At 36.1% G+C, this 13740-nt stretch overlaps 2 protein-coding genes across 5 annotated transcripts in view; one reads left to right on the top strand and one right to left on the bottom strand.

The window, feature by feature from the left end:
- The window catches only part of LOC118739360 (transmembrane protein 64-like), a 36234-nt gene extending 28572 nt beyond the window's left edge, over window positions 1-7662 (bottom strand). For 3 of the 4 annotated variants that reach the window (XM_036470629.1, XM_036470628.1, XM_036470630.1), the window contains exon 1: window positions 4272-6240. In XM_036470629.1, the coding sequence (XP_036326522.1) occupies window positions 4272-5287 (1016 nt within the window). In that variant the 5' untranslated portion in view covers window positions 5288-6240. Of the gene's footprint in view, window positions 1-4271; window positions 6241-7055 lie in introns of those variants that run through there. The other variant, XM_036470627.1, reaches the window with a different exon arrangement.
- The window catches only part of LOC118739356 (calcium-transporting ATPase type 2C member 1-like), a 592847-nt gene that overhangs the window by 112845 nt on the left and 466262 nt on the right, over window positions 1-13740 (top strand). The gene's annotated exons all lie outside the window — the stretch shown is intronic.

Consider the following 13740-nt stretch of genomic DNA (forward strand, 5'->3'; position numbering starts at 1 on the left):
GCGGCCTTATAATTATGCAACGCAGTGTACTATTAACTTGTTTGACTTGTGTTTAAAGAAGCTTTAAATTGCAAACTTATTCGTTATTTATGTGTTAAAATAAATAAATAAAAAAATTTTTGTGTTTTCAATATCGAGAATTTGTCCTCCTGGAATGTTAAAATATTCTTGTCACCTTGCGTATAATTAGTTTGAGAATTTAAAACATAAAACCATAAATTGAAGCTTTAGTTAGCATATATATGTACATACATACATATATCGTCGTTTAAAGTACAAAACCGCGTATCACGATAATACAAACCAGCGTATGTGAGGTTGCATAAATTATTTTCTAGAGGGTAAAAACACTCATATTTCAAAATGATTTTCTTTTTTAAAAAGCAATCGCATTTCTGGCTAATATATTTCAGGACGAATGAATAAGGATTGAGCCAAGAGCTTGTGTGAGCAAACAAAATTTTTGGCTGCAAATGTCAGTTACGCGATTTTGCAGAATGACGATATGTCCTAGGGAAATTTAAGCAGAGCTGTTCCCTTTTTTTTTAGAAGGGAGCACCTACAGTTATATGCTACGAACATTGGTTTATTGGAAACAGCTTATTCACGGAATGGGCTTGTTTCAAACGACTATCAGAACCAAGCTATCAGTCAGAAAATTGGGATAGTTATCCTCTTTTAAATAACGCTCTTTGACAAACAAAATTATTGATTTTAGTTTGGTTACGCCATTTATTGTTCTGTTCGGTGAAATGCTTGTATTGCCTGAATGTATTCTATTAACAAACTAGGATGGTCTAGGTACTGCTTAAAACAAAAGCAATCGCACGAAATTTGCATTGGGGATATACGCTAGGAGTGTTCAACATGATTAATTCAGTGGTTATCGAGATGATAACAAAGTGCTGACAATATTGCATTCACTATGATAATAGATAACCCTAAAATGCTAGTGGTAGGTAGATAGTAGTTTGAGAATTTTACAAATTCGTTTTTATTCTTATCAAGTTTACAACAGAATGATACAAATTTTACCGACAAAAAACCCAGCAACACTTTACTGTGCGCTTAAAAATGAGCCTAGTAGGCTATGTATCAGTATAACCGCTTTATCAAACGTAGAGGAGCTGATACCAGCCAGCTAATTCTTAAATGAAAAATATTGGTTAAATAAATCTATATATATGTTTATAAATGAAGACAAACGAGCACCATAAAGGGAAGCCGCTGCTGATAATAAAATGAAACATAGGCGTATTACCTGCCTGGGTATAAAGAGCTTTAAAGTTAATTTATTAGAAATAATACCCATTTAGAAGAGCTTAGATTGCAAGAAACGATATTTTAATAAATCATTTTTATGGGACGCCTTAAATTCTGGCTACCATCAGTTGCCAAATAGAATACACGTTCCATTGAGTAGCCGGTTTGATACATTCTACCTTAATAAACTGTGTATTTGTTTTGTTATGTGAACGGCCACGATAGCGTAATCGGCTGCAGTATGCGATATAACAGAGGTTACTGAACTATTTTGGCTTTACATAATTTTACACTAGAGCCCGACCGATACTATACCGGGGCTAGTATAGGCCAAAAGAATCGGCCGATTCTTGAATGAAGTATTGTTATTTAGTTATTTTATTATGTTTTTTTGTGTGTTTTGTACAAATTTAAAAAAGCATTTGTTCTTGGAATGAATTTAATTCAGGATTAAATCGGCCGATTCTTTGCCGACTAAATCCTGAATATAATTTCATTTAAGAACAAATGGTTTTATAAATTTGTACAATAACAAAAGAAAAACATAATGAGATAACTAAATAACAATACCTCATTCAAGAATCGTGGAAAAACGGTCGATTCCGATTTTTTTGGCCGATACTAGTCTCGCCATCGGCCGATTAATCGGTCGGACTCTATTTTACACATTTATTTAGATGCGCCGGTGACTAGTTCAAACAAGAGCTTATTGAGCGAGGTATGCAATCGCTTCGTTTGTAACTAGGCCACTAGTTAATTCAAGCACTTGACCTGAAGTGAGTAGCAAAATAAATTAGAATAGTCTAAATAGAATAATTGATAATTTCTACAATAAGGAAAATCTATGAATATTATATCATCCATTCGCTAGCACAATAGGGATGGTCAATTTCATGGGTGCACATGATGTGTGTTTGGGTAAGAATTGACCATCAGGTACACATGTCTTTATGCGTTTGTCAGTATGTATGAGAGTGAACGTTATTTATTTCATTTAATTTCTTGTTGATTGCAATTGATATACAGACATAACAATAAAGCTGTTCGGTAGACAAATGATTATGGTAAACAAGTTGTGTGCGTGGTTCGTTAATCGGTGCATAGTAAAAGGGGAGGGAAGGGTAGCTGTGACACTTATTGCACACGAAACAAGTTACATGCATACATGAAAATGGAGTGGTATAGCGCGACATTTGTGCATCGTAAATATGTCTGAGCAAAAAATGGTTTCCAGCAGTATATTGCAGTAGGCGATTTTACAAAGTGTTTAAAGTTAAGAATGACAAAAAATGTCTTGCTTTAGTGGAATAAGACCAAAATCGCGGGTCTGGTGTTATACGACATTTACAAACTCTTTACAAAGAAGATAGGAGGTACGTTAGGTCATCTATTCCTCCGTTAGTTTCTATTATTATTATTATTTTTTTTTTTGTGTTTCCGACAGGGTAGGGGCGTGATGTATTATGAAACGATTTTTCGTCATCCCTAGTCAAATTTGGTTTGGAGTAGGGACGTTCTGATACCATCAAAGTATCGATACCTACTTAAATGAGTCTATTTAAACCGCTATTTCGATACTACTTATATGAGTGAACCGAATGTATCGATACCTACTTATATCGATAACTTTTCATCCTTTTATATGCAACAAAGCGAAAGTAATTTTCAGGCGTTATCTGTGACATACCTTTTGCGACACCTGAGTGGTAGATCGACCTATCTCGGCAGCCAGTTTGAAAACACCCTATCTGAGAAAACTTTTCAAAAGCACCCTATTCCAGAGTTTGATTGAAAAACGCCTTATATCAGAAAACTTTTCAAGACAACCCTCTTTCAGAATTCGGAACAAAAACGCTCTATCTCAGCTGACGATTCAAAACGCCCTATCTTAAATATTTTCAATATATTTTCAGTTGAGATATCGATATGTTTATTTGATCATTAGTAACAATAGAAGTAATACGATTACTAAGACAAAAAATTAAACCTTTTAAAGGTTCCCACAAAACGTTACGGCTACAAAGCATTGCTTGCACTTTGTAAAAATATATCCCCACTTTATATTTTGGCGGTGCCATTGCTTAAAGCAATTATTTTTCATAAAAACGAAGCAATTATTTTTCATAGAAAAATTATGACCGAAAGGTATGGCACTTCTTCAAATCGATTCGATACAACAAAGGTATGAAACAAAGGTATCGAGTACATACTCGCATTTACTTATATCGGAACATCCCTAGTTTGGAGACAGATCGGTTTCGGCGCTGTGCCATCTTCAGTATCGTTCTCGAACGAAAAATTACACTAAAGATGGCACAACCAAATTTGACTCCAAACCAAATTTGACAAGGGTTGACGGAAAATCGTTCCACAATACATCTTAGCTTTTATTTCATTATTGCTGGGAAATATTGCTAATACGACAGCCCTTATCGGTGTATTAACTCGAATCGTTCCCTCCATCGATGAATAGCACGTTACAAATCCTTTCCACCTGCATGCTTTTAATAGATTTTTTCTTTTTAATTCATTTATTCTTAGCCGCTGAAATACCTATGTATACACGTAGACCACTTATTACGCGAGCTAATAAACTATTCAGTAACTTACATCGATACATGCTTGTATGGATATATATGTTCACACAAATAAACTAATACATGTATTATTCATTAGTTTTTTAGTAATAAAGGCATTAAAATTCCTTGTTGGGATGTTGCTGATATAAACCAAGGAATGGTTATGATTAAAGGCCACGATGGCAGTAAAGGCAACCATCTACCACATCACGCACGCCATGATACCATGTTCACTTGATCTTTTAGATAAATTATATACTTACATAAAGAGCTATTACAATATTATGTATTTACAACATACTTAAGGACATGCTTAAGTACATATGTATGGGCAAGAGCGATAACGCATGTCGAGTATGGTTAAAGGGCTTTAGAAAACTTATTATAGTAGATAAGTAACTGAATTAACTGTTGGCTATTAATACTCACTTATGAATTGGTATACGATGGCGAAAACTCCGTATTGTCCAATGAGCGACGGCGACCCCTAAATTCGCACCAACCACGACAATAAGTACGCCTTTCAAAGCGCCGAACAAGTAGCCAGAAGTGAGCATTAGCAAGAAATATCCCACCACTATCGGAAAGCTAACCACCACAAATAAAGCTATCAGTATAGCCACTATAATCCATGGATTTTGCATTTCGATCCACAGTAAAAATTGCTTTGTATAGTCGCGCGTTAGATAAGCGAAAAACATAAACGCCGTAATAGCAAGCAGCAACAAAGCTAGCCCAAATAAACATTTACGGTTGTGACTTAAGCGATTGCAAGCCGTATTGCGCGCTTTGATCGCGCCACGTGTATTACGACGTAAGCTGGATGCATTGCCATTGCTACCACCGACACCGGCACTGCCAGCAGCATTAGTTGCTGACGGCATTAGTAGATCATGTTCATCATGAAAATCAACGACAGCATCATCATCGTAGTTGTTGAGCGTGTTGGATACTAGATCATTGTTGGATGACGCAGCCGTATAAAGTGCGCTTTTGTAAGTGCTACTCGTTATCCCATCGTCCGTAAGGCTAGTGGCGATGCGGCCATTCAGGCTATCCTGCCTAAGCACAGTCGCTTTAGGACGCATGACACCGCTGTAGCTGTTACTTTTATGCAACGAGTTTAGTGGAAATGAGATAGCGCCTATTCGGGAAGTGTTTTCCAGCAGTATACTGTGTTCATCGAAGAAAAGTGCAGCCGCACGAGTTGGCGCGCTATTAGTTGTGTGGGGGTCCTCGACGCGCCTTAGATCTGTAGCTTTCTCTTCTTCTATATCATGACTTTCGTTCTCGCCGTCAATTCGTGACCGCATTGCGTATGCCTTGTGTTTGGCTACTTGGGGGAAGTAGTAGTATGTGGGCTTATTATTGTTGTTCTTTTGATAGAATGACAACTGCAGCCGATCGCTTGATGGAACTGCGTTGCGGTTTACGGTTGCATTCATTTTACTTGATTGTTTACTTCAATGCGAGGAGTGCATTCGATGTTGAGGACTTGATACTTCGTTGAGCAAATACGCATGTATGTAAGTACATACATATGTACATAAAGTGGAGCAAAATTTCGTAAGTGCGTTGGATTGCATTCCATAAATTTCGCGGCTATTTAATATGATATTCCTACTATCAATTGGTGTTATTTATAGAACGAAAGCATGTCAATTTTTTAATTGCACTCAGATTTTGCGCAAAGTTGTCAAAAACAAACACTTGTATGTATATGTAAAACACATTCGCCGACTTCGCTGGCGTATACACACTCGCTTTGAAATACAAGTTTGTTGATGGGCACAATTCACTTCAGCGCCGCGCCTGCCGTGGCCTATGCATTTGTACTGCACGAGACGGCCCTGACGTTGCTTTTATATTTGATGACTTTTGTTTTGCTCTTCACGGCAGCCTTTATTTCGCTTTTTTTCTTTTGTCACAATTCGTGCACAACGACAGAAGCAAGTTAAAAAAAAAAATTAAAAATTCACTTTCTTTTCACTGAGCAGCAGCAGCTAAATGCTTATTGTTGAATCATGCAAATATCTTACATAGGTATGTCTATCGCTAGGTTAGAGTGAAAAGTTGCTAAGTCCCAATTTAAAAATTTTACAAGAGAGGAAAAAACTTTGTATAGGCCCCCTAAACCCCTCCCATTATAAAGAGGGCAGTCCCCACTTTAAAAAACCGACCCCTAGGGACGCGTTTGAAAATGGCGGAAAAGCGGAGTTTACCGAGGCAAACTGAGCAGTTTGACGGTGAATATAACCCAACTAACAGAAACCATGGGATTTTTTAATAAAAGGAATTATCCCAAGTTGGTTATAGGGCGACATTTGCAGAGAACCCTCACTAAGTAGAATTCTCCTTTCTGTGTTGCCGAAGAAGGGGGGCTGAACACCTTTCTGTGTAGGAGTTCTTCGGCCGCACTTAGGGATTATAATCCTCACTAAGTAGAATTCTTCTTTCTGTGTTGCCGAAGAAGGGGGCTGAACACATTTTGCAGAGAACACTTTTCTGCGTAGGCGGCCTTCGGCCGTACTTAGGGATTATAACCCTCACTAAGTAGAATTCAGAAACCAAGTAATTCGTATAAATTTCGCGTAAAAAATTAAATGCACCGTTATACTTAGAAATATTACCATGCCCAACACCTCAAAGGAGCCACAGGGACAGTGAATATATATTTTCCATAAAAAGGTTAAATTTTTAATGCTTACTGGGTTATATCTTATTTTCTTTTGTCTCTCACCCTTCTTGCATATTTTGGAGTATCACAGCTGAACTCCGCCATTTAATTTGAATATGCAACCAAAGTCACAAGCGTGATTTTCATGGTGTTTTTAATTGATTGAAATAAAAGGAATAACAAAAGTTATAACTAATAGAATAAAGTGTAAATTGAAAGCGAATATAAAAGTGTATTGATGAAGTGGCTACTTTAAGGAGAAAAGGGCATATTTCAATCCGAATTTTATAAATAAATTAGTGGCCTAAAATTATAAAAGTAGGTGTTAAAATAATGTGTACACCCTTGATTACAAGCGTGAAGAATTGGAATTTTTTTGGAGGGTCCCCCCTTTGGAGGGAATAGCCCGAAGTAGTCTAGTAGAAGTCTAGCCTCCTGTATCAAAATACGAGTTTTCAATAAAAAGTGGAATCAGCAACTTTTCACTGTAAGCCAGCGAGATATGTATTTACAAGACCAGAAAAGGCATTTTTTACCAATTTAAATGGGGCCACAGCGTTAGATATTCTTGTTTGTATGCTTTTTTTCCTCAGCTGATTTTGTAATGCAGCAATTATTCTCAAAGCGACTGCATGCAGAAATTGTACTGTTTACCAATATACACACACATACATATATACATGCATCTGCACTTAAAACACAAACTCTCGTTGTTATTTACTTGCATTAACTTTTGTGTATAAGCATACTTTCTGCGCTTTACAACCAAAATTACACGCTTGTAAACAATTAGCACATCGTTTGCATTACTCCTGGCTGATCATCTTTGACGTTTTTACAATGCTCACGCAACGACAAAAACTACTCCAGCTGCCTGAAGGATGTGTAGATAAATTCCTCGCTAAAGTAATCTGCTCCCATATAAAAATCTAGTCTTGTTGTTGTTGTTGTAGCGGCTACAAACTAGTCTTGATTAGCCCTTCTTTAAATAGTGCACGAATTTCGGGATTTATTGTTTATACATATATACATACATACATATAGTTCAATTTGCATATGTAATTAAATTTTTTTTTTCGACCACAATGTTATCACTTTTCCTAGCAATCCTAAATTTCAACCGTCATCACCACCTTTCCGCATTCGATTTATTCAAGCCACTAAATTGACTTTCGCTGTTTGTTGTTGCGCTTTTTCGTGTTTCATTGGTGAACAGTGTTGCCATATTTTATTTTTCAAGGAAAGGAAATTCTCTAGAAAAAATTGTATTTTCTTGCTGGCAAGAAATATAGTTTGTAATGCAATTATTGATATAAAATTTTCAGTTATCTGCCGCTAGTATGTTAATTTAGTGGCCAAAGTATTCGTTGCTAACCGTTCATTGTAGCAAGCACGGGCGTTACTCGCGCAGCTGTCAAAGCGACGCCAGCGCCAATGCAACGCCAAAGTTGTATGTGGACGGGTCTGCATAATTACTGCGGCAGCGCTTTCATCGCACACGTTTTTCGGTCGATTTAAATTTATTTCTATTTTTACCACCCGTTCGCCACAATCTTGATTGAGTGTTGATTGTAGTAATTTTTATTATTTTCACAAGTTTTTCAATGTTTTCATCCGTTTTTATTTCCAACAAATGTACATAAAGGCACTACCGAAAAAATATTTCATTTTAAAGATAATTTTCAAATCAAAATGACATCTGACGACAGCCGTCGTGCGCCGCAATTGTGTTTAAGGCCGGTCCACATCATGAACGAAAGACACAAGATCACGCGGGAAGGAAAGAAAGAAAAAAGTTATTTTCTAGCTGCCGAAATCTCGACGCCATCTTTGTTGTAAGAAGTAAACAACGAAGAGAACGGAGAAAACCGCGAAATTGTTGAACACATGAATAATCATTTTCATTATGAAAATTCTTTTATAAATCATGTCGTTGTGTTAAATTATTCTTTATCTTATGTGTACACACGTTGTCACAGGCGAAAATGTAGAAAATTGCAGTAAAAAGCTACCACCAAATTGTGAACAACGAAGAAATGTAAACAAACGGCTAAAGTCAAAATCGTTAAACTTGTTTCCTAAATGCGATTCTAACGGGCTACTCTCCTGCCCGCGTGATCTTGTCTTTTTGGTTCATGGGTCCACATAGAACTTTCGCGTTGGCTTTGGCGTTGGCGTTGGTTTGACAGAACGCACGTTAAAAGTATGCTTGCTACATGAACGCTTGCCAGCGAATGCTTGGGACACTAAATTAACATAGTAACGACAGATAAATTAAAATTTCATATCAATAATTGCATTAAAAACGATATTTATTGCCCGCACTTCATCAAAAAGGAAAAATATTTCCCATAATTTTATTTATTTGAAACAGCTGACGAGCGACGCACGCGAAAAGTTGAGAGTTGGCCATCTTTTTGCTTTGTGTTGGCTTGAGCGTTGTCGAATTTTGGCTATGTGGACGGCTGCATTTGAATTCATGTATTCATAGTCAGCTGTTGAAGCGACGCCAACGCCAACGCAACGCCAAAGTTCTATGTGGACGGGCCTTTACTGTGAGTGATTTCACTCCAGCAAATTTTAGGCTCAGTTATGCATACTTTGCACTGCACTGCATAGCATGTCATTTAATGTAGAAATCAGAAATCAATGTGCGTTGGGTAACCGCTTACACGCAAACTCTCATGCAATGCCAAGTATGCATAACTGAACCTTTACAGCTGTTCATTTAAGGCCCGTCCACATATAACTTTGGCGTTGCGTTGGCGTTGGTGTCACTTCAACAGTTGACTATGAATACATGAATTCAAATGCAGCCGTCAACATAGCCGAAATTCGGCAACTCTAACGCCAACACAAAGCAGAAAGCTGGCAACTCTCAACTTTTCGCGTGCGTCGCTCGCCAGCTGTTGCAAATAAATAAAATTATGTGAAACATTTTTCGTTTTTAATCAAATGCGGGCAGGAAATATCGTTTTTCATGCAATTATTGATATGAAATATTAATATATCTGACATTAGTATGTTAATTTACTGGCCAACAGACTAACCTAATATTCACGCACGCCGCCAATTTATTGCCAAAAATATCTCATGCACATGCAACTTGTATGGGGCCACGTGTGACCACTTCGTGAGTAATTCCTCAAAACGTGAGGAATTTCAGGTGCGCTTGAGTATTTATTGATGATTTTTATTTTGGAGAATTTTCTCTCGATATATTTGCAGATAACAAATGCAGCCATGTGTTACACAACAGAGTTGTTAAATCGCTCTGCAATTTTTTAAACAAAAAGCTTTCCGAAGTTTTATATAGAGCGAAGTACACCACACAAGCGGCTTGTCAAACATTCTTCAAACCTACTTTTCCCATTTCGCTATACACCATGCAAACATGACTCGATCAAGCAAAGAATTTCAGATTTCTTTCGGTTCACTTTGGTTTTCTTCGACTTTTCTCTCTTGCGTCCTCATTCGGTAAAAATTCCGTTGCGAATGAGGTGATTTTACCATACAAAACGTAAGCGGTTAGATCAAACGTCAACATGGCGGCCAGAAAATCAAAAAATTTTTATTTTTGTTCACATTTCCCCCAAACGGCTTGTCTATCCTTCAAACAGCCCCATACACAACATTAATAGCTTTTAGCAAAGGGATATATCGTTTGGTTTGTCAATCCGTTGTGTCGCGTTGTGTCCGCGTTTTTCGCTTTTAAGCACATCTGCATTTGCTGCTGAATATTCAAAATGTTATCGACAATTTTTTTCATTCCATCGTTATATTTTAAACTTATTTTGAACTTGCAAAATCTCGGCAACGAATGGAGAGAACACGCATTGTTGGTTCCTCATTAGATCCAGAAAATTATAGGAAAAGTTTTTGAATTTAAAGATTCTTCAGGTTCATATAAGTTTCCCAATAAAAAAAATTTTATCTGCATTACTATAATAGCCCTTTTCTAATGCTTCAGTAGAACGTATATTTAGTAGTTTGAAAATGTGTAGGACTGACTTAAGGGCCAGATTGGGGCCCTTGAGGCATAAAAAATAACAGTGATACTTTGTTTGAACCGTAAGAACAAATATACCAATTGAATTGGAGAACGTAACTAATTTTTATACTAAGTACCTGTAAATAGTATACAGTACACAATACTCATATCCATGATACAATAATTTTTAGAAGGTAGTTTCACTTCAAAATTTTTGGCATAAACCGTGTCTGTTACTACGTTTATACGCACAGAATAATCGACTTAAATGAAAGCGCATTGACACCGTACACATTTCGCTCTAGTGTTTATACTTACGGCTTTATATCGGCATCAAAGTAACCGTCTTCAAGAGCAAACAAAATCAGCTGTTTTCATTAGACATTTTATAAGTTAACATAATGGAAAGTGATAAAAATCTAGTTTTATTCGGCATTATAAAATCGTGGCAAAGAAAAAGAACGATTATTATTAATCAGCTTTTAAATACTGATGCGATTATTTGGAATTTGAGCGGAACAGCTGATCTCCAATTCGCTTTGAGTCCCACTGCTACGATATAGAACTTGGGGATTATCGCTTGTTATTTTAGATATTTTTTAACAGAAGATGTAAAGATTTATATGTTTCATAACTGATCACTTAATTTTTAATATAAATATACGTATTTTATACATACATTTTTGCCACTGCTAATCACATAAATAACAATCATAAAAATGAAAATATAACGGAAATATTTCTTGTTTATAATGTATTAGATCCATCGCACACCACGGACTTTATCGGCCGCCAATTTAGATGTGCTCGCTAGTCTTTCCATTGCACCACAACTTATTGGTCAGAGCGATTAAGCTGGCGAAGTGTGCGCACCTCCATACATCTTCATGTACATATTTCAAGCGAGCCTTATCATTTAAATAGGCGGCCGATAAAGTCTGTGGTGTGCGGTGGCGCTTATAGCTGTGTCCTTACATCTATTCCGTGTGTTGCAATATCCACGAAAGCAGCAGTTAATTTTTTATGAAGAAAATTATTACAAAATGTTCGAAAATTTCTCTACTTATATGTTTGGCTTTTCTTTGTTTTATTTTTCCAACGTCAAAAGCTGGGTTTTTTTTTTTTTGAAAATGTTGGTACAACAAAAAATACGAAACACGTTTTCTGTCAGATAGCTAACATGGCGGATAAGAAGAAGTGAAAGCACCTTCTAAAAATTATTGTATCATGACTCATATCTGTAATAAGAAAATTTTTAGTAATTTTTTCGGATTTTGAGGATTTTTCATTTGTTTTTGAGGAATTTGGTAATTTTTTTGTGGCAACACTGCGCAGACGATCATATGATCCAGGGTAGCCAACTCATTTTTGAGAATTTCCCGATTTCGACAATGAAATGCCCCGATTTTGTAAGAAATTTCGTAAAACTCCCCACCCATAGATATCTCCTTACTTACAAAAAAAAAAAAATAAAAAATTATGTATTTTAATATATTACTGGTCTTTCTTTTTTTTATTTTTAAACGTAATTGATCTATGTACTGATAAACCAAACCAAACTTTTATAAAGGTAGTTAACAAATAAAGAATAAAAAATGTTTATGTGGATAGTATTTACATACATACAGTGGTCGAAAAAATTTACTCGCACGAATTATTATTATTTTTTTGTTATTTTGCGTCGTTTTTTTTATAAATATTAAATTATTATTTAACATAATCCGTATAAATCCAAGTTTCAAACTTTGTGCAACAAACTTTCGTAAAAATTACGAGCTTTTTATTTGGAGTTTCTATAAATATTTTGAGTATGTAGTTTTGTAGCCCACTCAATTCTAGAATAATAAAGTGCAAGTTCCAAATGGCTAAAAATTTCCGTTTTAGGATTTTTTCCTAAGTTGTTGCATTGTTTTATTCCATATAAAAATAAATTATGTTAATTCGCTATATGAAAGCAAATGCAAAGAAAATTCTAAAAAATCAACGGTAATTTTTAGACATTTGAAACTTTGTTATACTAGAATTGAGCGAGCTTAAATTCCCCACGCAAACTGAAATTACCCGCAAATCGAGGAATTCCCCAAGAGTTGGCTTCCCTGATATGATCCCACGAATTGTTGTTGCTTTCACTGCACACCGAAAAAATTGAGAGCTAGCGAGGGAACTGAACCACATGAGTCATGCGCACGATCCAGAAAATAAAGGTCGCGCCATTCGCGGACCGCTAACCCTCTCTTCGTCGATTTGACAGCATCCACCCAATCGCTGACGTCATAATATACCTTTGTTTACATTCACTGTTGCCAACTTGTTGCTTTTCGCACCAAATTTAGTGGGTATTCAAAACGCGAGAATTTTTGAGTTTTGTGCTTGGTGGTTTTGTTTTTAGTTTGAAGACTTCAAATTAGAAAATCTTAAAAAAATGGAAGCAAAATTTATAGCAATCGTAAGTGTGCTAAGCATTTTTACAAAAATTTAAACAAAATCATGGCACAGTGACAATTATAAGCGACAACGAAATATGTGCAGCACCTTCCTTCAATCATGCCAGAAGAAATCGACCGTTGTGCAAGAAACATTGATTTTTAATAATTTGAATCGGCATCCTTACAACAAAATTTTGTAATCATATAAAGTCCATAAAATACACCAATAAAAATTTGGTGCTTTTTCTATTTCAAAACTTGGCAATACTGCCTTTTGTTCGATGCTTCTTCTTTTTCTTGTCGAGTTCGTCTTGCTCTCTCATTCTGGTATATTTTGACGTCACGGGCAGTTGCTCTCAGCTCGATTGGCGCAATCTTGTATTCTATCATTCTTGAGTCATGCGGCATGACCAAGGCGGTTCAAATTTGACCAGCCGGCTGAAGCTGAAATTAGTCAAGAACGTAAACCTCCGTTCAGCTGATTTCTTCCTTCTATAGATGATTGCCTTCGTCTGTTTTGCAGATGGTAAAAAAGTTATAACTTCCTATTCAAAATACGTTTAAGAAATAAGTAGTTGTAGTTTAAAAGGTAAGTTTATGAAAGGTAATAGATAGTGGCAACACTGTAGTATTCTGCGTATACAGATATCGTTTAAGTATAAGTTCTGCGTTCTTGACTAATTTCACCTTTAATAATTTTATGTTTACTTAAATATCGTAAGAATAAGGGCGATTGAAGCGATTAAAATAAAGGTATTGTGGCGAATACTGCGGCAACACAAAGCGAACAACGAGAAATAGGCA

This window comes from Rhagoletis pomonella, unplaced genomic scaffold (assembly GCF_013731165.1).
Source record: "Rhagoletis pomonella isolate Grant_MI unplaced genomic scaffold, Rhpom_1.0 Rhpom_scaffold_00005, whole genome shotgun sequence".
In the NCBI taxonomy this organism is placed as follows: domain Eukaryota; kingdom Metazoa; phylum Arthropoda; class Insecta; order Diptera; family Tephritidae; genus Rhagoletis; species Rhagoletis pomonella.